Raw genomic sequence first — 27,587 nt, forward strand, 5'->3', positions numbered from 1 at the left:
AGAATAACATCTTGCCAAAGACCTGCTCCTGCGAGAAATCTGGCTGCTACATTGTTTACTAGTTTCGGCTTCCAGACCGGATTCAAGGGCAGAGCCAACTAAGAGTGTACAAAATTGCCCTGTTCATTCAAGAGCTGGTTAAGTGGTCCTGTCACATGGACCAACCACAAAACTAGGAGAGCACCACTGGCACCCAGAGAGAAAAGCCCAGATGCTGGAAATGAGATTTATTCCAGGTCTGGAATAACAGACGACTGTGATTTCGTTAGCTGTATGTGAGTATCTTAAATAGGAGTAGGCATATTGTATCCATAAGGGGGTTATGCTCCGGGACATCTTTTATCTCGGTGACAGACAGCAGAGAGCCAAAGGCAACATCATCCTGAAAACCAGCTGGCCTGACCCTGACCACAATGTGCCCTGAGAATGAGCATCTCTCCATGCAAAAAAAAAATAAAAAAAATTTAGCTCTCATTTTTTGCTTGGGTATCTGGGCCAAGAAAGTTATTCTATGATCTCTATGGGTAAAAAAAATCCACATGACTCACACGTTTATGATTAGACAGGCTTCTTCTTCCTTTTACCAGAGCGAAAAGTAGCAGTGCACCAGAAGAGAGACAGTGGCAGTATCTTATCTGAGCCCACAGCATCGGTTCATCATGGGTGAATTCCTGCAGCAGTTTCTTGCTTGCCTCGGGGGCCTCACTTGTCTCGTTTTCCTGGTGAAATGCGTTCGGTTTTTGAAATATTTCTCTCCGCTTGTATGGAGTACTGTGCCTGAGTCTTTTTTTCGGTCCATGGGAGAATGGGCAGGTAAAGCAACTTTTCCTCATATTTTTATTTCTGGGGAGATGTGAACGGATGTGTTGGGATGGGAGCAGGGGAGCAACTCTGTGGGCACCAGCTTTGCAACACAAAAGGTCCCAGGTTGTGGCATCTCCAAACGGGGCTAGAAAGGACTCTTGTCTGCAATCCTGGAGAGTTGATGCCAGTCAGAGTGGGGAAATATTGAGCTAGAATCTAGATGGACCTAATCCAATCCTCTAACCACAACACTAGCTCTCAATCTTTGAAGGTTCATGGGCAGTGCCGGATTTACATACAGTGGTACCTCTGGTTACGAACTTAATTCGTTCCGGAGGTCCGTTCTTAACCTGAGGTACCACTTCAGCTAGTGGGGCCTCCTGCTGCCACCGCGCCACTGGCGCGCAATTTCTGTTCTCATCCTGAGGTAAAGTTCTTAACCCGAGGTACTACTTCAGGGTTAACAGAGTCTGTAACCCGAAGTGTTTGTAACCCGAGGTGTTTGTAACCCGAGGTACCACTGTATAAGCTAAACAAGCTATAGCTTAGGGCCCCAGTCTCTTGGGGGCCCCCAAAAAAACTTAAAGGAAAAAAACTGGATGTACATTTCCAAAATATAAGATAAAAAACAAATAAAATAAAACCTACATACAGCAACAGTGTTTTGTGTTGTATAGGCTCCTATGATGTAAGTAATAGGCCACCAATCATTTTAAGAATCACTTAATAATTCTTTCACTATTAATATACAGTCATACGTCGGGTTGAAGTAGCTTCGGGTTGAGCATTTTCGGGTTGTGCTCCGCGGCGACCCAGAAGTAACGGAACGCGTTACTTAAGGGTTTTGTCACTCACACATGCGCAGACGCTCAAAATGATGTCATGCACATGCGCAGAAGAGGCAAATCGCGACCCACACACGCGCAGACGTGGGTTGCATTCGCTTCAGGATACGAACGAGGCTCCGGAACGGATCCCATTCACATCCAGAGGTACCACTGTACTTCTTCTTAATTGTATTTTAGTTCAACAATTACTTTGATAAAATACATATTTTATCAAATAGCAAATGGCTTTAGATACCTATTAGGTCCATAAATTTCCATATAGCATATATTCAACACAAAAAACATATTATAATATTGACACATGCACCCTTGAAATGTTTTTTTAATGGAGTTATGTAATTGAGAAACATTAATATGCAACTTCAATCTTTTTGAAATACAAAGAAATTCAGGCTGCAGTCCTACACAAATTTATCTGGAAGTAAGCTCTAGTAATAGGGATGCAGGTGGCACTGTGGGTTAAACCACAGAGCCTAGGACTTGCTGATCAGAAGGTCGGTGGTTCGAATCCCTGTGACAGGGTGAGCTCCCATTGCTCGGTCCCTGCTCCTGCCAACCTAGCAGTTCGAAAGCACTTCAAAGTGCAAGTAGATAAATAGGTACCGCTTTGGCGGGAAGGTAAACGGCGTTTCTGTGCGCTGCTCTGGTTCGCCAGAAGCGGCTTAGTCATGCTGGCCACATGACCCGGAAGCTGTACGCTGGCTCCCTCAGCCAGTAAAGCGAGATGAGCGCCGCAACCCCAGAGTCGGCCACGACTGGACCTAATGGCCAGGGGTCCCTTTACCTTTACCTTTAAGCTCCAGTAAACTCAGTGGAGCTTGTTTTGGAACAGACACATGCAGGACAGCAATGAGAATTACTTTTGCCTATGGCAATGACTGGTTTGCCTGTGGCAGCTTCCTAGCCCACATCATCTTAATACGATTTACAAACCTAAGTTCTCCGGCCATTATCATTTTTTATGAGTGAATAGACAGATCTCCTGCTCAGTGATGTGACTACAAACTGATAATTTAAAATAAAAGCAAACCCATGGGCTTGGATGCTAAGATAATGGATGCTTTGTAAACCTTTATGCAAAGCAGCTCCAAAGAAATGGATGGACCTAACTTAGTCGTGTTTGTTAATTTCAATACATCTACTCTGAGTAAAAGTAGTTAAAAAAAAATAATTTTCAGTGATTTTCCAAAGAAACAAAAAGTAAAGAGTCCCCAAAAGTAAAACACAAAATATAATAAAAAGAAAAGAGGTCATGGACATGTTGCACAGCTTTTGTCAAGGGTGCCAACAAACACCAGATAAATAATTTTGTCCTTGGGGTTTTGAAAAAATGAGAATCACACATTCCAAACGTCCAACAAAGCTCTCACATGCCATGGAATATTTTGCAGAAGAGCAATATTCCAAACATTTTTCAACCAAGAAGAAACACAGAGGTTAGACAAAGTTTTCCATCTTTGTACAATTGAGAGACCTGCTGCTGCTAATAAGAGAAGCAGTATTTTTTTATTGCTTTTATGTCATTATTACCCTCCTCAAATAAAGAAAGGAGTACCAGTTGTGGGGTGAATTGAATAGGTTCCTTAATAATTTTAGAAATTTCTTCAAAAACTTCCAGGGGTGCCCAAACTTTTTTCAAAGAGGGCCAGATTTGATGAAGTGAACATGCGTGAGGGCCGACCAAAGTTGTTGAGAGCTTTTTTTAGAATTGAAAAGTTGCTGAGCTTTTTTTTACAGTTTTACCCCAAAGTTGTTCAGCTTTTTAAAAGTATTTTACCCCAGGACACATACTGCCACGGGGGCTGGATTAAATTGACCGGCGGGCCAGATTAGGCCCCCGAAATGGACTTTGGACATGCCTGCTAGTTTAGACCAAAGACTTTAACTAGTAGATATGCCCCCCCCCCCCATAAATGGAAGTGAGTTTGAGAGGTCCCACATCCCTGCTAACAATCTGGAGCACTAGTCTGGAGGTAAAACATGAAAGAGAGACTGCCCTACCATCTGCGGTTTATTTTGAGAGCGAGTTCCCTCAAATAGTTTGATTAGACTATTGGTCCACATTCTGTTCTCAATACGTATCATAATTAAAGTCTGTTTTCCAATTTAGTTTCAAACTCACAAGTTTTCTAGTCATACTACTTACCATTTCCATAATAATAATAATAATAATAATACTGTAACAACAACAACAATAGCAACAGTGGTCAACAACAAATTTGTTGTCTGCGTTTTTTCAGTTGATTTAGGACGAATCTGATGTGCTGAATCCAAAAATCACATTGGTTTTGCTCAATCAGGTCAAGTTTTTGAGCTATGGCCACATGCCATTTTTTTACGTTTTTGTTCACATGTACGCTTGTGTGGAGCATTTTAGAAGAAGTTGTGGGGCTAAAATGCCACGTCGAATAATTGTTTTGATTGGAAATGATTATTTTAATGACAAGAAGTATTCAGGTCCAATAGTTCTGGGTGATTATGTCGAAAAGGGATCAGTTTGAAGTCATAAAACCTCGAAATCTTCCATAAATTGGTGCGGCAAAGCATAAAGTTGGGGGATCAAAACTAAGTTAATGCTTATTTTGGTATTAAACTTGGTGAGCAGGATAAAGCTTGGGCGCCACACATGGTGTGCAAGGCATGCACCGAAACTCTACGTGGGTGGACCAATGGCAAGAGGAGTCTGAACTTTGGAATTCCCATGGTTTGGAGGGAGCCGACAAACCATGTCACTGACTGCTACTTCTGCGCTGTTGATGTGACTGGGATCAACAGACAGAACCGGAGCAGCCTCAAGTATCCTGATCTTCAATCAGCACGTTGTCCTGTAGCTCACTGTGATGAAATTCCAGTGCCTATCTTCTGAGAACCTCCTGACATTAGTGACGATGATGCCTCCAGTGTTGAAGGACATGAAGAAGAAGTGGTTCTTGAAGATGATGCTCCACATCCATTTTCCCAAAAGGAGTTGAATCATCTAGTTCGCGACCTCAGCTTGTCAAAGGACTCTGCCGAACTGTTGGCATCCAGATTGAAGGGAAAAAACCTCCTCTCTGACAGTGCTCGCATCAGCTTCTTCCGCAACAGGCATCAAGAGTACCTCCGTTTTTTCTCGGAAGAGAAGGACTTGGTGTACTGTGCAGATATTGCGCAGCTTCTGCTCAAGCTTGGAGTGCCACAGTATGAACCCAAAGATTGGAGACTGTTCATTGACAGCAGCAAGCGATCACTGAAATGTGTTCTGCTACACAACGGCAACCAGTTTGCCTCTATACCCCTGGCTCACTCGACTACACTGAAGGAGAACTATGAAGTGGTGAAGTATGTGCTGGAGAAAATTGGTTATGATCAGCATAAGTGGTTTATTTGTGTTGGCCTGCAGATGGTGAACTTTTTGTTGGGACAACAGTCTGGCTTCACCAAGTACCCATGTTTTCTGTGCATGTGGGATAGTAGGGACCGTGCTCAGCATTACACGAAGAAGGACTTGCAGAGAAAGGAACGTCATCAACGACCCTCTGGTGGACAGAGACAGAATACTCTTCCCACCGCTGCACATCAAGCTCAGCTTAATCAAGCAGTTCACCAAGGCTCTGGACAAGGATGGTGACTGCTTCACTTACTTGTGCCAGGCTTTTCCAGGATTGACCATGGAGAAGTTGAAAGCTGGCATCTTTGACGGTCCTCAGATCCATCAGCTCATCAGAGATCCAGAGTTCGGAAACTCAATGAACGAAGTGGAACTGGAAGCGTGGAAGGCATTTGTTCTGGTAGTGAAGAACTTCCTTGGCAACAATAAGGCCAGAAACTACGCAGAAGTTGTCAACAACATGCTGACTGCTTTCAGAAACCTGGGCTGCAACATGAGTGTCAAGATGCACTACCTATTTTCACATATGGACTGGTTTCCTGAGAACCTGGGTTCAATGAGTGACGAGCAGGGGGAGAGATTCCATCAGGACATGAAAGAGATGGAGACCAGGTATCAGGGTCGCTGGGATGCAGTCATGATGGCTGACTACGTTGGACTCTGAAGAGAGACCTCCCTGCCGCTGAGCATTCCAGGAGTTCCAAGAAATGGAAGTTCAAGCCCTGAAGTTTGAAAAATGGTGAAGCAACATGCAATTTACGTGTACTTACCTTTATCAATGCCCACCATTCAGTTTACAGTAATCGATGTTTCTATCAGGTAATCAATATATGTTGTTGGAAAAACATTTTTTTCTCTTAAAAACATATTTAGGATGATATGTGTTGACAAAAATCAGCTGATAATGCCACAAAAATGTAATCGATTTTGTCACAAGATCTGATTTTTTTCAAATCAACATAGCACAAAAACCTGACCTGATAGAGAGAAACGGATGCCATTTCCTGATTCAGCAGTGCAAAAATACCCCAAATCAGTTGTAGAAATCTAGACAACCTTCAAAAAGTAAAAAATTGTTGCCCAGTGTAATTAATTTTATTTATACCCCGCCCTCCCCGGCCAGAGCCGGGCTCAGGGCAGCTAACACCAGTAAAATTACAGTAAAAACATAATGCAGGGGGGGGGGACGGACCAATTTAAAATACAGGTTAAAATGCAATTTAAAATGCAGCCTCATTTTAAAAGTAGCAAACCAAAACCATAAGGGAAGGGAACCATAAGCGTCAGACTGAGTCCAAACCAAAGGCCAGGCGGAACAGCTCTGTCTTGCAGGCCCTGCGGAAAGATGTCAAGTCCCGCAGGGCCCTAGTCTCTTGTGACAGAGCGTTCCACCACGTCGGGGCCAGTGCTGAAAAGGCCCTGGCCCTAGTTGAGACCAATCTAACCACCTTGCGACTTGGGACCTCCAAATATATAGTGACCTCCAAAATATATAGTGCTGCCCTAAACCCTTTCCAGTAGAACCAATATTTAGAAGTATGTCTTCTGTTCATGTGAGGAGTTGAGTAGCTTGTACACATACATATACAGTGCTTTTCTTCTGGAAAAAAAGGAAGGAACTCACCAAAATGTCTGTCTGTCTGTCTGTCTGTCTGTCTGTCTGTCTGTCTGTCTGTTTGTTTGTTGTGGGCCCAGCCACAGTGCTGCCACACACACACACCCAGGCAGTGATCTGGATTAGAAGTAGCCACAACTTTATTGATTACAGATATAGGGGATTTTTGGCTCAGGCACTGAGTGTATGTACAGTCGTACCTCGGGTTACATACGCTTCAGGTTACAGACTCCGCTAACCCAGAAATAGTGCTTCAGGTTAAGAACTTTGCTTCAGGATGAGAACAGAAATCGTGCTCCGACGGCACGGCAGCAGCAGGAGGCCCTATTAGCTAAAGTGGTGCTTCAGGTTAAGAACTGTTTCAGGTTAAGAACGGACTTCCGGAACAAATTAAGTACTTAACCCGAGGTACCACTGTATATCTGTTACAGCCCCACCAGACCAAAAATAACAATTAATTTTTAAAAGGTAAAGGAACTTGGTTCCCCTGAGTTCCATATGGGACTCAGCTATACGGCTGCGAATATGTGTGTTGTAAAGTGCATTATACAAATGTGACATTAGATGGCGATGGTGAGCTATGGCAAAAACAATATATTTTTCAAAACAAGCATTTTCACAACATTTTTTATATGTGTCTAGATTCCACCCTGCTTAAAAAGGAAACAAATCCCTGCATATAGGTCGTTTACGAGGTGTACAATTTTATATAATTGAAACCGACCAACATCCAAACCGATGGTCAGAGATGATGGGAGCTATTGCCCAGCAATATCTCAAGGGATGCTGTCTCTGCATTTCTCCATCAATGAGACTGGGATGCAAAAAAAATAATCATGTGGAACCGCAGTGTTTGAAATGCAAGAAAGAACAAGCCAGCTAAAGATCATATACTGTCTTTATTGTCTCATCATTTAGTGGTCACAGGAGCTGGCGACGGGATTGGAAAAGCCTATTCCTTTGAGGTATGATAAATATGTACAGAATCTCTTTGCATTTATGTCGTGTTTTGGACTATTCATAGGGCTTTGCATACATGTTTCTCACAGTCAGTCAGTCAGTTTTATTGCACATAGCCAAAGGCTGCCTCAATGTACACAAGAATCAATCAACAATTAAAATATGCTGGATTGATACAAAAAACTTAAAACATTTATATGATCAAGACATTACCTACTGTAAACAGAGCTATAAAAGTACCTTAATATACAGGTTAAGACATTTATAGGCTAAAATCGTCACATGGCCACTAATATATTAAAAAATAATATTAATTAGTACAATGTGCAATTATATTCAGAGTTTGGTGATAAAGATAGAATATAGCTTGATGTCGATAGGGTCAAATAAATTCATCTCCTTTACAGTTGGTGGCTATCTTGGCTATATAATTTGCTCTAATTTTCCTAGCGGTAATTGCAAAGAGTCACATACATGCCAGGTCACATACTTATCTGTGTCTGTGAAGAGATATAAAATCATGTAGGAGGGGTTCTGGCCAGCGGACCTTACTTTCTCACAGCAATCCTTACAGTCCTGTAAAACTATATTTATCCGAGGGACAGGAGTGTGCATGTGGCTATGTGGGAAGCTCCCTCGACGTAGGGGAATTAGGAGCACAGCAACATGATGGTGGAATTCCATGGGATGAACAGCTTAGTGCTACACGCCAGGTCAGGGATTCTCTGCTACAGAAAGCCATTCTTTGCAGCCTCCCAAAGGAAATTGGGGGAATGTTGTCCCAAAGCTCCTGCAACATGGAACCAACAGACTTTGGGGCAAGGGGATTGCCTTCTGCCTAACACTGATGTATTGAAAAGGCAGGAAGAGAGAAGCTTCTATAATAAATAATAATAATAATAATAATAATAATAATAATAATAATAATAAATTATTTATACCCTGCCCTCCCAGGCCAGAGCCGGGCTCAGGGCGGCTAACACCAGTAAAATTACAATAAAAAATAAAAATAAAAAATAAGCCAATTTAAAATACAGGTTAAAATACAATTTAAAATGCAGCCTCGTTTTAATAGTAGCCCATAGATCATAAGGGGAGGGAAACATAAGGGTCAGACTGATGTGGACACAGTGGCGGAGGAAGGGGTGGGGGGGCAGTACGCCCCGGGTGCCATCCATAGCTGTCAACTTACAGATTTGAAAATAAGGGACCAGCAGCCTTGAAAATAAGGGACCAGCAGCCAAAATAAGGGACCTGCGGCCTCACCTCTTCCAGGCACTCCAGTCTTCCTGTCCTCCTGCAGTCTGGTCAAACACATGCTGGTAGCTTCGAGAACACTGTCCAACCAACTTTGTAACCAGAGGTTCAACTGAATAGAATCTGAATCACATGCACCACAAGGCCTATGCAGCCTCAACTTAAGATGGCTCCCCGGCCTGGCTTTGCACTGCAAAGTTTGCAGCAGCACGTGCAACAAAATGGCGTCCAGCATTCAAAAACCCCCTCAGCTTGCATTAACTAGCCACACACAAGGCATGCAAGCTCCACCCCCCAGTCATTCTTAGACTTCTTATTGGGTGAGCAACACAGTTGGAGCCTCCCTCCTCCCTGGCCGGCAGGGAGGGAGGGAGAGGAGCTGCTTCCTTTGAAATTTAAGGGACATCATTTAAGGGACATTTAAGGGACATCCATCAATAAGGGACAGCAGCAGGGCATGGTGCTGGAATAAGGGACTGTCCCTTCAAATAAGGGACACTTGACAGCTATGGTGCTATCTCTGAGGGGGGGGGTGACAAGAAGGCACCCCATGGGGGGCTCGTCCCACCGCCCCCGGGCGCGGCAGCACAAGCCGCTGCCATCACACCGCCACAGCTGCGTGTGAAGGATCCTCCGCTCGTGGCTGCACCCTCCGCTGCCGTACATACAGCGCTCGAGCGGCGCCGTCAACAAACCGCCCAGTGGCACATGCACGTGTGCTGTACGTACCGCACATGCGGGCTGCACACATGCGTCATATGGACGGCGGCGGTATCCGCGCCACTACATACCGTGCATGCCTGCCCCGTATGGATGGCGGTGGGATCCCTCTTCCACCGCTGCTGCCGCGAGCAGAGGATCCCGCCACTGTGCGTACTGTGTGCGTGCATGCACGATACGTAGCGGCATGCGTGGTGTGACGTTAACATATGAGAGTGCTGGAGGTGAAATAGTTAAACAGGTTACCCAATCAGAACCCAGGGGGTGGAGTCAGAGGGACTATAAAACCGGCTCTGGGAGGAGCAGAGAGGAAGAGATTGTTGGGAGTTGGGTGGTTGGTTGGAGTGGGAGTTAATTGGGATAGAGTCTGTGGGTAGGTTGAGTTAGTGTAGCGAAATAAGCTGAGTCAGGAACAGTTAGGAGCTAGGAAGACAAGTAAATATCTGAGAGGTGGTTTAGTGAGTGAGAGCAGGTAGCGGAAGTTATAGGACTGGATAGGCACCCCATGATTGTAATTGACCGATACCGTTTATGAAACCACACGCTTGTTAAACTGCAATAAATAAACCGAAGTTTATGTTCCAATTTAACCCTGACTGGACTCAGTATTTTACCAGGTAGGGCCTGGGTGGTGGCAGCGAGAAATAAAGTGGTGGCACAGGGATCAATAGACGGTGAAATGTCCGGGGACCCTGTGTGATTGCCACACGTGGTAGTAGCGGCACGTGCGCATGCGCTATATGTACGGCGCGCATGCATGCGCCGGTGGGCAGTTTGCCCCGCCCCCGACACCCCGCCCCGGTTCCGGTTCTCCTTCCTTCGCCCCTGTGTGGACACATCAGAGAATCATAGAGTTTGGGGTGGAGGCCTTGTGGACCACTTAGTCTATCCTGCTGTCGGATGCAAGAAGTGTTGGAACCAAAGCATCCCAAAGAGATGCTGTCCAGCCTCTGCTTGAAGACTTCCAGGGTCTTGTCTCTCCACCCAGACACATTGGGCACCAACTGTGGTGAGCTTCTGCCGGCTGTTAAAAATGCAACTTATTTACTCAAACTTCCTTTGGCCTGATACCATTTGAATGATTCCCGACTGCTATAATTGAGATAGGTTGTTTTTATTTTGTTTTTCCCAAAAAAATTTTTTTATTCATTTTATAACACAAATAAAGAACACAAAAAAACCTATAAAAACAAATTCTTGTCGTATCCTTATTTTTCTAAACATTGTTAAGTGGGTTTCCCCAAGTCCCACCTATCTGATTTTCATTTTACTTCATCTTTAGCAGTTTACATATATCATAGTATCTAACCATCTTTTTTAAAATCAAACTTAAAATAACTTCACATTTTATAAAAAATAATACTATTTTAAAATAAACTTTATTCTGCTTCTAACCCTACAGCCTATATCCACTTCCAAAGCTATTCAAAGATTTAAATATTAACATATTTTTTCAAATATTCCTTAAACCTCTTCCAGTCTTCTTCCACCGTCTCTTCTCTCTGGTCTCGGAGTCTCCCAGTCTGTTCAGCAAGTTCCATATAGTCCATCATCTTCATCTGCCTATTGTGGTGTTTTTTTATTGGTATATTCAATTGCTTATGCGTTGTTGTTTTGAATTTGAATGTGTGTTGTTTTTTTACTGAACACCGCTTCCTGTGGTATTACAGTGGTGCCTCGCAAGACAAACGCCTCGCAAAACGAAAAACTCGCAAGACGAAAGAGTTTTCCGTTTTGGAGGTGCTTCGCAAAACGAATTTCCCTATGGGCTTGCTTCGCAAGAAGAAAGCCCATAGGGAAATCTCCGCCGGCCTTCAGAAGAGGTCCTGGACCTCTTCTGAAGGCCGGCGGGGGGCAAAAGTCTTTGCTCCCCCCGCCTGCCTTCCCGGGACAGCGGAGACTTCTCTGCTGTCCCGGGGCGATCTGAAAATGGTGGCGGGCGGCAGCGAACGCTGCGCTGCCGCCCGCCAGCATTTTAAAAGCCCCCAGGACAGCGGAGAAGTCTCCGCTGTCCTGGGGGCTTTTAAAATGCTGGCAGATGGGAGGAAAGCCCTCCTGTCCCCGGAGCTTGCGGGATGGGAGGTGGGGAGAAGGGCTTTTCTTCCCACCGCCAGCCTTCAGAACAGCCTTCTGAAGGCTGGCGGTGGGAAGAAAAGCCCTTGTCCCCCCCCCCAGCCTTCAGAAGAGGTCGGGGGACAGACTGTCCCCGGACCTGGTCTGAAGGCGGTTTCCATAGGAATGCATTGATTGATTTTCAATGCATTCCTATGGGAAACCGTGCTTTGCAAGACGAAAAACTCGCAAGAAGAAAAAACTTGCAGAACGAATTAATTTCGTCTTGCGAGGCACCACTGTATTTCCAAATAAACAAATGGTCCCATAATTGACCTGCATTCATTTACTCCTAATGTTCAACTAAAACCCACCCTCCTGTAATTTAAACTTATTTGATCTAGTTCTGCTCTCTGGAACAGCAGAGAAGAAGTCTTTGTCCTCTGCTATGTAACACTATTTCAAATATTTTAAGAGTGATATCTTGTACTTCTCACACCCACCCCAGTCTTGTCTTATTTGGTTCCCAGTTCTTATACCCCGGGGGAGGGGGAAGGTTAGAGAATGTAAAGAAGAGAGTTAGGGAACTTCCTTATGACCTGCTTATTGTGCATTTATCCTGATTTGTTTGCAGGAAGATTAGATGATGTTGGCTATTTAAAGCATTCACCTGATTTGTTTGTGGGAAGATTAGAAGCTATTGATCAGAGCAAGTCTTCTGCGTCTTCCAGTTCAGGTCCCCGTCATTTCCCTTATTGCAAAAAGTTTCATCTTTTGGTTACATGAAACTTCCCAGTCCACTATAATTGTTCAACCTGAATTTGCCAGTACGTGACTGAATCCCACCAGGAAATAGAGACAGTGAATGAGCACCTTGAATGGTGCTCATAATCTCACCCTTTATTAGCATTTCAATACTTTTGCCACTAGGAGTCAGAATTTCGCAGTTCACTCTGACCTGCATTGCACAACTGGAAAGCAATTGCTTCCTTTCATCTGCATTTGTGCATCCTCTGCAGTTGCGGATATTAGGACAAATGCAACAAGCATCTGGGTAGCTTCTGCCATATCAGTGCAGTCCAATCATTCCTGAAATACTAATATATTTACGACTTGCTTCCATAGCTCGCCAAACGTGGATTAAATATTGTTTTGATTAGCAGAACACTAACAAAACTGCAGAAGGTAGCCTCTGAAATTGGTAAGTATCTAATATGTGAAAAAGTTATCACTTGGTATCTTTATGCCTTAGGTTGTAACCCGAAGCAGACTTCCTAAGTGTGCCGGAGGACATGCCTTTGAATTCAGTGGGACATTTTGCTGTATAAACAGGCTTAGAAGTGCCCTGTAAAATTCATTTTATTAATCAACTAGTAAAGGTAAAGGGACCCCTGACCATTAGGTACAGTCGTGGCTGACTCTGGGGTTGCGGCGCTCATCTCGCTTTATTGGCTGAGGGAGCTGGCGTGCAGCTTCCAGGTCATGTGGCCAGCATGACGAAGTCGCTTCTGGCGAACCAGAGCTGCACATGGAAACGCCGTTTACCTGCCCGCCGGAGCGGTACCTATTTATCTACTTGCACTTTGACGTGCTTTTGAACTGCTAGGTTGGCAGGAGCAGGGACCGAACAACAGGAGTTCACCCCGTCGCGGGGATTCTAACCGCTGACCTTCTGATCGGCAAGTCCTAGGCTCTGTTGTTTAACCCACAGCGCCACCCACGTCCCGCTTGTTAATCAACTAGGAATAATTTAATTAGGCAATAGCCTGACTATAAAAAAATCTTTGCTGCATGGAGTGTGGGGCATCCCAGATTCTCCTTTGCCAGGAAAGTGTATGCTGTATCTAACAGCCCAACCCCATAACCCATTTTGCTGACAAATAAAAGTTGATCCACATTTGAGTTGTGAGTTGTGGTTTACTCACCACTTCTGAACACTAATGTAGGAGTGCGGCCCTCCAGATTTGATACTGGACTACAGCTCTCATAATCCCTGACCATTACCCATGCTGACCAGGGTTGATGGAACCTGGAATCCATCAACATCTGGAGGGACACAGATTCAAAGTTGTTGGAGCCCAGTGACATGCCATTGTGGTCCACTGCATGTTTAGAGACATACCCCATCCCATCAGACCTTACTAAGGCCTCTTGGACTTGCTGATCACAAGGTCGGAGTTTGAGTCCCCATGACAAAGTGAGCTCCTGTTGCTCTGTCCCAGCTCCTGCCAACCTAGCAGTTCGAAAGCATGCCAGTGCAAGTAGATAAATAGGTACTGGTCCGGCGGGAAGACAAATGGCATTTCTGTGTCCTCTGGTTTCTGTCACAGTGTTCCATTGCGCAAGAAGCGGTTTATTCATGCTGGCCACATGACCAGGAAAGCTGTCTGTGGACAAATGCCAGCTCCCTAGGCCTGAAAGTGAGATGAGCGCCACAACCCCATAGTCGCCCTTGACTGGACTTAACCGTCCAGGGGTCCTTTATCTTTTACTTTACCTTACTAAGTGAATGAAATGGATATTCTACACCAGTGTTGTCTGCGTAAAGTGTGAGCTGGCTGTACATACCGTATTTTTCGCCCTATAGGACGCACTTTTCCCCCTCCAAAAATGAAGGGGAAATCTGTGTGCGTCCTATGGGGCGAATGCAGGCTTTTGCTGAAGCTTGGAGAGCGAGAGGGGTTGGTGCGCACCGACCCCTCTCACTCGCCAGGCTTCAGGCAGATATCCGCAAGCCTGGGGAGCCCGCGGGAGTTCCCGCAGGGCTCCCTAGGCTGCGGATAGCAGCCTGTTGCCTGGAGCGCGGGGCGCTGGGGGGGGATAAATTTTTTTTCTTTATCCCCCCCCCAAAAAAAACCTAGGTGCGTCCTATGGGTGAAAAATACGGTATGTAGAATTAAATTTAAGAGCTCTTGTACTGGTGCAATAGTTGGAGCCATTGCTTTGGTGTAAGGTAGGATCCAGCACTCAGGTTCTCAAACTGTGACCTTGTGGTGGTCCACAAGTTTCATTAAAGTGTTTTACAGAAAAACACTGTCAGTAATATTTCTACTCCATTCTGCACTTGATTTGTTTGTTTGTTTATGATGATGGAGATAAGGGGTAGTTTTGACCAGGGCCGTGAGGCTGTCAAGACTATGGCCTAAATCTTGTGATTTCCATAATACAGTTTTGCTACAGTCTACTAATTTCCCCCTTAAAAATCACCCGTTAAAGAATCCCTTGTCAGTATCCTGGCCTAGCGCCTGTGATTGTCATAATACAGCACTAGTTTTGGTGGTTCTGCCTGTGCTTAAGGAAAAGAGTTGTTAAAACATGATTTATGTATGTGTTTTGCTTTATAGAACAAAATAAGTACCAAGTTACGTGGTCTGCTGAGAACCCCAACAATATTCAAGAGATCTTGGGAGGAGGAGACACCTTTGAGAACCATTGACCTAGCATATTGCCTCAATGCATTGCTCTCTTAGCAGCAGCCAAGGAAATTCTTAAAGAGCGCAAAAATGACTCTCTTTCTCCCTCACAATTGCAGAGCAGTCCACAGGGAGAAAAGTGAAAATTATACAAGCTGACTTTACCAGAAGGAACGTGTACAATGACATTGAAGATGGTCTTCAAGGATTAGAAATTGGAATTTTGGGTAAAGTTTCCAATAGCGCTTTTCAAGAGTTCCTTTTGGGTTGCAGTGAGGCAGTGTGGTGTAGTGGTTAGATCAGGCATAGGCAAACTCCGGCCCTTCAAATGTTTGAGACTACAATTCCCATCATCCTTAGCTAACAGGACCAATGGTCAGGGATGATGGGAATTGTAGTCCGAAACATCTGGAGAGCCAGAGTTTGCCTATGCCTGGGTTAGATTGCCGGACTAGGACCTGGGAGACCAGGGTTTCTAATCCCCACTCAGCCATCTTGAAGCTCACTGGGTGACCTTGGGTCAGTCACCGCCTCTCAGCTTAACCTTCCTCTCATGGTTATTGTGAGGATAAAATGGAAAGGGAGGAACACCAGGAACACATTGAGCTCCTTTGGAAGGGATATAATGTTCAACTGTCCCCTACATAGCATAGCCAGGACTAAATTCCTGGGTCCTGCTTTACTGCGCTTGGTTGGCAGGCCTGTTGAGTCACACGCCGCACTGCTTTTGCAGGATACAGATCCTTCTGTAACTCTGCAGGTGGCGAGATTCCTGAATGCGGTTATCTCACACTCAAAAACCACCAAAAAACAACAACAACATCAAAACTAATCGGACTGTTATGATGAGAGTGCATGTCGGATCTCGTCTTCAGTTTTCCTTTTTCTGTGAACCGTCCCTTGGAGCTCTCCTGGCCCCAAGCTGTCATTTGGCTCTGCTCAATGACCCACCCTTGCATCGTGGTGTTCACCTTCTGTTGTCGGATATATCGGCCTTTATGTCTCTGTGTTTTTATGTTTGTACATACTTTATGGGCTAATAGCCGTAAATAAATAAATAAATTTCCTTTGGAAGGGGAGGAAGTTGGGATAAAGGAAACAAATAAGTAAATAAAACAAACTCTTCTCTCATAGTTATTGAAATTATATAGTGTCAAACTGGTCCTCATCAGACCTACAAGTGGCTGATCTGGGGTCAATTTTGTATTATGTTTAAAAGGCCTATTATCTTCTGAATGACTTCAACAGATGCCATGCCTTCACAGTAGCTCAGTTTAAGGCAACTTTTACTAATGGTGCCTCCCAGATGCTTTGGACTACAACTCCTATCAGTCCCAGGTAGATGTAGTCCCAAACACAGCGCCACCACTGAGCCTCTTGGGCTTGCTCATTGGAAGGTCGGCGGTTCAAATCCGCACGGTGGGGTGAGCTCCCATTGCTCCGTCCCAGCTCCTGCCAACCTAGCAGTTCAAAAGCACAGCAACACAAGTGGCTAAATAGATACCGCTGTGGCGGGAAGGTAAACAACGCTTCCATCACGGTGTCCCATTGCACCAGAAGCAGTTTAGTCCTGCTGGCCACATGACCCAGAAAGCTGTCTGTGGACAAACACCTGCTCCCTCGGCCTGAAAAGCAAGATGAGTGCTACAACCCCATAGTTGCCTTTGCCTAGACTTAACCGTCCAGGGGTCCTTTAGTCCAAAACATCTGGAAGGCACCAGGTTAAACCAGCAGCAACTGGTCTAAGTAGTTGTGCCAGCTAGTTGTGTGATTCACTGTGTTTCTGTTTATTAGTTAACAACGTTGGAATGCTTCCTAGCCCCTCTCCAACACGTTTTCTTAATGGACCAGAGAATGATGGGGTAAGGATTATTCTATGTTTGTGCTCTTGAAAGCAACTGCTCAGAAGGCCCACAGTTTATTTATTTATTATTGTCTTTGTCCATGGAGTTTTCTTGGCAGGGATATTGGAGTGGCTTGCCGGTTCCTGCTCCAGGTGGATCACGTTTGGTCAAAACTCTCCACTATGACCTGTCTATCTTGGGTGGCCCTGCATGGCATATCTCATAGTTTCTCTGAGTTATTCAAGCCCCTTCGCCATGGCAAGGCAGTGATCCATGAGGGTAGTGATAGTAGGCAAGGGTAGTGATGTATGGAAGTGAGAGCTGGACCATAAAGAAGGCTGATCGCCGAAGAATTGATGCTTTTGAAGTCTGGTGCTGGAGGAGACTCTTGAGAGTCCCATGGACTGCAAGAAGATCAAACCTATCAATTCTTAAGGAAATCAGCCCTGAGTGCTCACTGGAAGGACAGATCTTGAAGCTGAGGCTCCGATACTTTGGCCACCTCAGGAGAAGAGAAGACTCCCTGGAAAAGATCCTGATGTTGGGAAAGATGGAGGGCACAAGGAGAAGGGGACGACAGAGGACGAGATGGTTGGACAGTGTTCTCGAAGCTACGAACATGAGTTTGAACAAACTGTGGGAGGCAGTGGAAGACAGGAGTGCCTGGCGTGCTCTGGTCTGTGGGGTCACGAAGAGTCGGACACGACTAAACGACTAAACAACAACAACATTTATTGTTCATTGAATTAATTTCGATCAAGTTACATTTGATCTGAACAGAGCAAGTGTAGCCAGTATCACAAGTTCCTCCAGGTGTTCTTAGATGCAAATTTCCATCAGCCCCAGCCTGAAGGGCCAATGAACAGGGATGATGGGAATTGTGGTCCAGCAACATTTGAAGGGCACCACATGGACTCCCCCTAGAATAAGACATTTCCACAGAGTTATTGGACCAGCTATTTTTAGCCAAAGTCCTTAAACCTTCCTTTATTTCCCTGAAGACCATAGTGCAGAAATGATAAAGTCTCCGCAACTCTGGGCAGCTGATGTTGCACAGTACAACAATCATCCCATTCTTGATAGTGCATAGCTGAAAAGATGGTTCTGCAGATGGAAAAATGGCCCACAACATCTTGATATCCAAGGTAGAAAATACACACACCCCACGCACAGAGAGAGTAGTGGGTGTTTTTTTTAATAAATAAGCTATATCTGACACTTTGTGGCCCATTTAATGGTCTCCCAAAGCCTGTTATTTGGGGCAGGGCACCTCATCCCTATTGGTGGGGTGGCCCCATGCAAATAAATTCATTATTTTCCTACCACATTATATTAAAAGGCATGTTTGGGCACAGACAACCTTTATTCATCCTTAAATGTTTCCTTTTTTTCCTGTGGCCCCCCAGCTGTTGTTGAACTTCAACCCCTGTCCTGCCCCAGCCAGATGGCCAATGGTAGGAGAATACGGGAGATGAAATTCAACAACATTTGAGGCACCAAATGCGCTCCATTTCCATTTTAGACATTATGTGCAATTGAACTTTATGGAACTCTTTCTCTCCACCAGATCAGTCAGCGTCTCATGTAATCCACTTTTTATTCCCTATAGGACCTCATCAACTGCAACATCTTCTCTGTCACCAAGGTATGTACCACACAATAGGTATGCATGTGTGGAAAATAAAGATATTTTTTTTGGGGGGGGGAGATTTCACAGACATCTCGGCTGTGGTCAAAGATGTTTTTCTCACACAATGTAGATAGCTGGTGATAGCTATGTTTCTTATTCATTGAGAAGATCCTGGAGGAGTTTTTGAGGACCAAACTGAATTGTGGTTGCTGTGGGCTGCTTCACACTTTATGGATACATGTTGTAGGTTGTGTGCTTGCCAGAACAAAAGTGCAACATTTGAACGGAATGCTTGTCATTCTTAGAAAGCCTTGTCTGAGCCAAGAAGATGAAGGAACATTCTGTTCAGTTCACAGTTTAATGTGAACCTACCTGATTTCCACTTCCCAAAATGATACATGAACCGAAATGCAGCTATGCTTTGAAAATGGCACTTCTCCAAATTTTGTGACCAAAAAATGTGCTAAAAATGTGTTTAACGCGGGAAATGTTAATAAAAAGGCACAGATTAGCAAATATAACATTAAAAAAAAATTATATTGGGAAAATTGCTTACAAATTACACCCTGTCCCCAAATATATTACCGTATTTTTTGCTCTATAAGACTCACTTTTTCCCTCCTAAAAAGTAAGGGGAAATGTGTGTGCATCTCATGGAGCGAATGCAGGCTGCGCAGCTATCCCAGAAACCAGAACAGCAAGATGGATTGCTGCTTTCACTGCGCAGCGATCCCTCTTGCTGTTCTGGCTTCTGAGATTCAGAATTAATTTTTTTCTTGTTTTCCTCCTCCAAAAACTAGGTGCGTCTTGTGGTCTGGTGCGTCTTATAGAGCGAAAAATACAGTGATTTTTGTATGCAGTTTTTTGGTCGGGGAACTGGATCACAAAATTCAGAGAAGCCTGCATTCGAAAGGATAGCTGTGTTTTGGCTCAAGCATTGTTTTAGGAAGTGTGAATTAGGTGGATTTGCATGAAATGTTGAGCTGTGGAGTTTGGTATGTAGCACATTCCAGATGGTCTACTCTGTGTTAATGCTCTGGCTCATATAAATTATTATATTTTGTTGCAAGCAACCCAGAGTGGTTGGGGAAACCCAGCCAGATGGGTGGGGTATAAATAAATTGTTGCTGTTGTTGTTGTTGTTATTATTCATGTATATATATATATTTTTAGATGACACGGATGATTTTGAAACAGATGGTGTCAAGGTAAACCTCTTTCTTATGTTCAAGATTTTAAAAAACAAACAAAAAACAAACCAACAGAAAAACACAAGAAGAAGCTTTCAAACTGGAATGAACTTTGGTTTAGCTTCCAGAATCCACTTGTGTTACTTGGTGCAACCAGGGCCATGCCTCCCTGGAGAACATCATGATCACTGTGGACAAACATTGGCTTCCTCGGCCTGAAAGCGAGATGAGCACCGCAACCCCATAGTCGCCTTTGACTGGACTTAACCGTCCAGGGGTCCTTTACCTTTACCTTTTATTGGAAGAGCTTGGTATCCTTTACATTAGGTTACAAAACGAAAGAGTGTTTACATTGCAAGTTTTATGTCATGTTGTTTTTCAGACAAAAGGGACTGATTCTGAACGTCTCTTCTGCCACAGGCACCTTTGTCTGTCCACTATATGCAGTCTATTCTGCCTCTAAGGTAAGAATTCTGCGCTTGTTTTAGACATTTTCTGTGTCGTTCTAGGATTTATGGGACCAGAAGGAAATTGAAATTACAGCAGCAGCAGCCTGCTGTCCTTATTTCCAGTGGAAATAGAATCTACTGGAAGCAAAGGCAAGGTAGCAACTCATGGGTAAAGCATATGATTTGCAGGCTGAAGGTCCCAGGCGTGATTTTCAGCATCTTCACATGGGCCTTGGAATGTCCCCTGTCTGGAGAGCTGCTGGCAGTCGGAGTAGACAGTACTGAGCTACATAGAGCAAGGGTCTCCCTGCAGCTTCCTGAGTTCCTATGAATTGTTTTGACACTGAGACCTGCAGTTCTGTGAAAGGGAGGAGGCGCACCTCAAACCGAATTCTCCACACTCCAACACACGTTGTCAGAGGCTCAGGAGCAGAAGAGCAGGGGAGAGAGCAAATAGAGAGCGGAATCAGAGGGGAGCGTAGGGGAATATGACAGTGACCCAAGAGATTCCATGAGCTTCTCCAGCGAATCAGAAGATTCCCAGAAGGAGGCGCCTATGGTAAGGGCAAGGGGGGTCCCAGGGGGGACGCTCCAGAAACAAGGGGCCAGCGGGGACTCCCAAGGGAGCAGCGGAGGATCAGGACCAGTTCCCCCACCAGAGCACAGTGGGGGGGAAGAGTCACATGAGTCAGGACCAGCCTCTCCTCCAGCGGGGAGAGAAGATGAGTCAGGGGTGACCACGCCCCCATCGGGAAGTGGGGAAACGGAGGGAAGGCCAGGTCCAGCTAGCCTCCCCGAAAGAGGGAGCAGTGACACAAGTGTAACGGTCAGAAGGAAAGTGGGAGGCTGCGCGCGCGCGCCAAGTTCAAATGTGGAGGAGCGCGGGACAGCAGAAAACCCGGATTGGGAGCCAGGTCCGAAAGCCCGAAGGAGGGAGGGGGAAGAGTCAGGGGACTCAGCGTCAGAGGAGTCTAGGAGGGCTGAGACTCCGACTAGCAGGCGGACCCAGAGAAGGAAGGAACAGAGGAAGAGGTGGAGTAAGGCTAGAATCTTAAACTGGTGTCAGGGGGGAGGAGATTCAGATGGAGCTTCGACGGTCTGAGGTATAGACGTAGCGTTGCGCGCTGCGCATCTGGAAGTGAAACTGAACTTCAATAAAGACTTTTATACTAGAGAAAGAAGCAGCGTTGGTCTTGTGTGAGCTGGGACCTTGGGCAGCGCTGACACACGTATATTTATGTAAATACAGTGGTACCTCAGGTTAAGAACTTAATTCCTTCTGGAGGTCTGTTCTTAACCTGAAACTGTTCTTAACCTGACGTATCACTTTAGCTAATGGGACCTCCCGCTGCCGCGGTCACACGATTTCTGTTCTCATCCTGAAGCAAAGTTCTTTACCCGAGGTACTATTTCTGGGTTAGCGGACTCTGTAACCTGAAGGGTCTGTAACCTGAAACGTCTGTAACCCGAGGTACCACTGTATGTGGGTGTTTTTTTACCCGTCTGCTTTTCCATCCCATTGGTCCCATCACCTCCTGGCAAATAGAAGGGGAAGAAATGGAGGCAGTGAGAGATTTTACCTTCTTGGGCTCCATGATCACTGCAGATCAGGAGAAAAGATTCTCTTCTGCATGCTCATCAACCTACAGAGGAAACAAAACGTATTATTACAAAAGCCCACTGTCAAGCAGTGTCCAGAGTGCATCGGGTCACAGGCACCAGCACAGGATCTGTGTCCCTTTGGAGAATAGAAGACACAGTGGAGACTCTCGCACTTTAAGAAATAGGGTTTATTCACCTATTTACACCCTCAGTCTGCATGGAGGGGTTCCAGATCTTACAGCATGGCCCAAAGCATTGCAGGCAGTCTGTCCTTCTCCCTCGCCAAGATGGATTTCACCCTTTCTTCTTCTTTTTTTAAAAAATATTTTTTATTCATTTTTCGTTTTAACAGTTAGCATCACAAATAAGTCATAATCATGTACACGTATGATTCTCCAAATTCCTTGACTCCCCTCCACCCCTCCATAGTTTCCCTGGTTATTCTTTTCCAACTGCATCTTATAATGTTCTCCATACTTCCTTAAAACTCAGTTCTCACCATAGGTCTCGTTACATTGCGGGTGTGTTTTTTAGAATCCGGCCAATGTTTACAGTGTTCTTTTAAGTAACTTATAAATTTTCCCCATTCTTTATTAAATTTATTATCTTCTTCATCTCTGATCTTCCTGGTCATTTTCGCCATTTTGGCATAGCCCATCATCTTTGCCAACCATTCTTCTCTTGTAGATACTTCCTTCCATCTTTGGGCTAGCAACATCCGCGCAGCTGTCGTAGCATACATAAACAGTTTTTTCTACTCTTTTGGTATTTCTGGACCTAAAATTCCTAATAAGAAAGCTTCTGGTTTGTTTCTTCCCCTTTCTTCTTCCCAGAAGCCCTTTGCCTCCTCCAGAGTAGATACTCCAGTCTCTGGTCATGACCCACAATGGCTCTCTTAACGGCCCCAGTTTGGCCAGACTACCCAGAAATTCCTTTGCAGCTTATATTCTTCCTCCATATCACAAATCACCCCAAATCATAGCATTTAACACCATGTATCCTTTGAAATTTCCATTGATCCGAATTTGGCAGTGTAGCTCTCCTTCTAACTAATGTTTACAGAAATGCACATATTAGGTAAAAGTATGCATATAAATGAATATATTCATTTAAAACTACAAAATTGTGCTATATGAGGAAGCATGACTTGCAAAACTTGTGTTTATTAGGAGAAAGTCACACTAAAATGCTGATGAATTTTCATTTTTAAAAAAAAGAAAATTCACAAATTTGCTGTAGAAATGGATCCAGCAAACTGGATTTAAGATTGGAAAAATTAGAAACTGGGATATCCAAAATTAACAAATCCTTCTATCTCTAGTGATAAGAAAGAAAAATCAGAGTGTTTGGGGGGTGGAGATGGGATTCTTGATGTTTCGGCAATTAATTAAAGTGCAAAACACTAACCTGTATTTAATTTTGTCTGTCTAGGCTTTTGTATGTATGTTTTCCAAAGTGCTTCAAGCAGAATATAAAGGAAAGGGGATTATCATACAGGTAATTTATATCTCTCTGCTTTTACAATAAATATAAAGCTAAATCGTCTGCATAGATGAGATACCGGGAGACCTTGGATGTTTTTGCCATTTTCTATTCTTTCTTCTTAATTATGTGAAACATGTCCATTTCTCTCCTTTAGTCCATCCTAGGAGATGCGCTTTTTTCACTAATTGTCATTTAAGCCTCCTATAATGTACAAAGCATTCAAGATTGTGAAAAGGTTGCTGCTGCTGTGTTTGTTTCTTGGTTTAGGCTTTGACTCCTTTGGGTGTCTCTACTCCAATGACCAACTGGGTAGAGACCAATCTCTTCATAAAGTCAGCAGAAGACTTTGCTCGACAATCGTTGGAGTGTGTCACATTTGGGGACGAGACATGTGGATCCTTATCTCATGAATTCTTGGTAATTGAACTGCAAACTTTAATCAGATGAAGGAGATGGCTAAGATTCCCCATCATCAACATCTAGGGGCTACTGGTGGCTTTTGAAGACTATTCTTCAATAACATTATTTCTTGCCCAATCCGATCCATGCCTATTCCGACGTCAGTCCCACGGTGTCTAGTGGGACTTATCCCCCAATGAAAATTAGGATTGCAACCTTGGGTGCAATCCTAAATGGGTAAGGGGGCTAGGGAGTGAAACGGTGGACAATCTGCCACATCCCAACCCTTTGCCAACTTGTGGACTGAGCAAGCAGACGCAAGGTGCATTGCATGATAAGTAGGCAATGTCCTATAACTTCAGCACAAGTTTTTGTGCGAGCATCTCTGCATGGATGCTTAATAGACAGCTGGCCTGGAAGCTCCCATTGTCATTGCACTTTTCTTAAAGGTAAAGGGTAAAGGGACCCCTGACCACTAGGTCCAGTTGTGACCGACTCTGGGGTTGCGGCGCTCATCTCGCTTTATTGGCCGAGGGAGCCGGCGTACAGCTTCTGGGTCATGTGGCCAGCATGACTAAGCCGCTTCTGGCGAACCAGAGCAGCACACGGAAACGCCGTTTACCTTCCCGCTGGAGTGGTACCTATTTATCTACTTGCACTTGACATGCTTTTTTGAACTCCTAATAATAATAATAATAATGTTCGTTTGTTTATACATACCCCACCTATCTGGCTGGGTTTCCCCAGAAGCCCAGCTCCCAACAGAATATTAAAAAACATGATAAAACATCAAACATTAAAAACCTCCCCAAACAGGGCTGCCTTCAGATATCTTCTACAAGTCAGATAGTTGTTTATCTCCTTGACATCTGATGGGAAGGCATTCCACAGGGCAGGTGCCACTACCAAGAAGGCCCTCATCTGAGCAGTAGTGTTTACTCTTCACCCACAATGTGCTATCCTGTAAAAATCACATGCAAAAACGATCAGCCTGAATCTTATGAAACCTAACCATATGCATGAGATATTAATGTGTCTCCCCATTTTTATATATACCTTCTAAAGGCAAGGATCATAAAGTGCATTCCTGCATGGATCATTCACAGTGACTGGTTACAAGAGACTATACTAGTCAGGTTTACAGAAAAAAAGAATGGGAAGAGTACCTGAGAAAGCCTTCTTTGGAGCTTATGTTGCTGCAGAACCTGTCAGGATTGTCTGGTATGAACATGCCAGGAGTGAGCTTGATTCGTTGAAAGGCTTTCATTATGAGTAAGAAGAGCCCTACAACCTCTGTCTTTTTTTGTCCTGTTTCATTGCCATATATTAAGTATTTCTGCTTCTGTAGTCCCTTTGGAGCCAGAGTTTACACATGGTGCACACTTAGATGTAATTTGATTTTTGCAACATTGATTTTGATGTTGATTTGATCTTAACATTGATCACAACAGTGTAGTATTGTTCTGAAGATTTATTTCACTACATCTGAAAGAATTAAAATGTAAAAATATGAAGAGAGTTTTTGAGGAGATGGTGGAGGAGGGGGGGCTCAAAGAGCGTGTTCAGAAGCTCTTTCCACCAGCATGGGTGAAAAACAGGTTCACCAGCCTAATGACTTCCAGATGTTTTGGTCTAAACTTCCGTCAGCTCCAGCTCTGCGAAGGGTTGGACTTTATTAGTTATTAGGAGGAGCAAGCCAGAGAAATGAGTGCTTTGTGGGACCATTGTCAACAAATCTTATCTGTTTGATCATATGACTTAATAAATTTTAATTAATTGATTAAAGTTGCATTTGGACAAAAGCAAATGTCCTGAATCAGGTTGCATAATTTCTCCGCTTGAAGCTAATACGAAACTTGTTTCATAGTAGGCGCCATCTTAGAAAAACTGTCTCTTTTAAAACAGTATTTTCTATGTGCAGTTATCAAGATTTGTATTAAAATGATATATAAATTTTAAAATCAGGAACACCTTCATACTTGGTTAAAAGTGTTTATTAATCTAACCAATTAAACAATTCAACATTTTAGGCTGGTAACTTAGCTGATCTATAATGTAGTGATCTTGCCTAGTTTGAGCCGAGTCGTAGACTATCAAACTACTGTTAACTAATACATCTGTTATGGCTAATATCCAGTAAGATAAACTAATAAATGTGTCTTATAAACTAAATAATATTACACTTTGTTTGCTTTTGGTTTTACTGTTTTATGTTCATTGCCTCCATTTTTTAACCCACATAACAAACATTAAAACATCAGTGAAATGTGGCCTTGTTTATAGTTAATTTCTCAACATTTATTTGGGTTTGGTTCAGTCCAGACACTTGTAATGAGCTCGCTGTTGGATCCCTTTGCCTGAACTGTTGTGATATTCTAGAGACATATGGGGCCCTGGGTGCCTGAGTGCTCACAAAATTTCCCATGAAGGGGCCTGCACCCACAAATTTCGGTGCCAGGGCCATGCTGGATGGCACCCATAGCCCTGGACACCCACAATCACAGGGCCAAGTTGACACTCCTGTAAGGGGCTTTTTACTTTCAAAAAAAGACAAGCCAGGAGAGGCATGATGTCAGTAGCTCGGAACCTAGCTTTCAAGATCTTAGACCAGACATAGGCAAACTCCGGCCCTCCAGATGTTTGGGACTACAATTCCCATCATCCCTGACCACTGGTCCTGTGAGCTAGGGATGATGGGAATTGTAGTCCCAAACATCTGGAGGGCCGGAGTTTGCCTATGCCTGCCTTAGACTCATAAGACGATGTTGGTGGCATCTTGGATGAGTTCTCACAGGAAACAGGCTGCAGTATTTCCCTAGGAAATTGCAAGAAAAAGGTCAACTGGTTCTGCTCAGTCACGTGTACTACGTTTTGAGACTTTCCAGTCGCTGAGCTTGCCTCAAGGGGACAGGGCTTCGTGCAGAATATTTGCACTTTGTCAGTCACAAAGAAAAGCAGATTAAGAGGATGGGAAACTGCTTTTAACCCATGACCATGTACAATGTGCTCCCAGCCTAGCAGATTACATCTGCCCTGTAGCTCTAAGGCTTCAGGTCTGCAGTCACTTGCTGTGGTGTAATCCCACCCTAGTTAGTAGGACTTTTCTGGGGTAAGTGGCTTGAGGATTGCAGCCTTAAGAGAGTCAAAGATTTACTTTTACAGAGATCAGAGCAGCAAATCTGTCTAGACAAGCAATTTACAGTGCAGTAAATCTTTTTGCTTAAGTGAACCATTGATCTCCAGTGTTGTAAACACTCTTATTATCATGACTGGCAGGACAGACAGGGCCCTACTGTTCTCAAAAGACCACCCGCAAGAGGAAGAATTTGATGTGCCGTTTGCCTGAAATACTTTATTGTGGTGTCGCAGCATAGCCTGAAGGAACTTCTGGGTCGATCTAGGGCAGATTGGGCCTTGGAGCTGGAATGGCGGCACATATTTTCAGGATACATGCCTTTTTCGAAAGTAGCTGCTTGGAAAAATTCAGCTGGGTTTCTGTGCCAAATGCAACTGCAAAAGCAATGACAAGATAATGAAATACACAGAGACATTTTCTCACACTTGTCTTAAATCCTCCCATCGCTTGACCTTGTTGAAATGATAAAGCCAGGAATCTGTCTGTTACAGCTCTCTGAACTATTGAAAATGACACGGGGGTTATTAATCTACTGTTTCATACAACAACTATTCTAAGATAGGTCAGCTATTGCTGGAAAATGGATGGCTTCTGCTCCAAGTTATATTTTTATTTATCACCTTTGTATTCCACCTTTGGGATGCGGGTGGCACTGTGGGTTAAACCACAGAGCCTAGGACTTGCCGATCAGAAGGTCGGCAGTTCGAATCCCCGCGACAGGGTGAGCTCCCGTTGCTCGGTCCCTGCTCCTGCCAACCTAGCAGTTCGAAAGCACGTCAAAGTGCAAGTAGATAAATAGGTACCGCTCCAGCA

The 27,587-nt window shown here is 44.3% G+C and overlaps 1 protein-coding gene across 2 annotated transcripts; it reads left to right on the forward strand.

Annotated features, from left to right (window-relative positions):
- On the forward strand, nt 1-25,818 carry HSD17B3 (hydroxysteroid 17-beta dehydrogenase 3). Of its 2 annotated transcripts, XM_053408291.1 has the most exons (12): nt 1-275; nt 588-813; nt 7,556-7,602; nt 12,752-12,827; nt 15,159-15,266; nt 16,834-16,901; nt 18,493-18,528; nt 19,687-19,721; nt 20,086-20,167; nt 23,186-23,251; nt 23,507-23,656; nt 24,704-25,818. In XM_053408291.1, the coding sequence occupies exons 2-12, from the start codon at nt 660-662 to the stop codon at nt 24,806-24,808; spliced, it is 927 nt and encodes a 308-aa protein (XP_053264266.1). In that variant the 5' UTR covers nt 1-275; nt 588-659; the 3' UTR covers nt 24,809-25,818. The 2 variants fall into 2 exon arrangements, with proteins under 2 accessions (XP_053264266.1, XP_053264267.1); XM_053408292.1 differs by lacking the exons at nt 1-275; nt 588-813 and adding an exon at nt 1,664-1,796.
- The last annotated feature ends 1,769 nt before the right edge of the window (nt 25,819-27,587 follow it).

Source organism: Podarcis raffonei, chromosome 11 (genome assembly GCF_027172205.1).
Source record: "Podarcis raffonei isolate rPodRaf1 chromosome 11, rPodRaf1.pri, whole genome shotgun sequence".
Classification (NCBI taxonomy): Eukaryota; Metazoa; Chordata; class Lepidosauria; order Squamata; family Lacertidae; genus Podarcis; species Podarcis raffonei.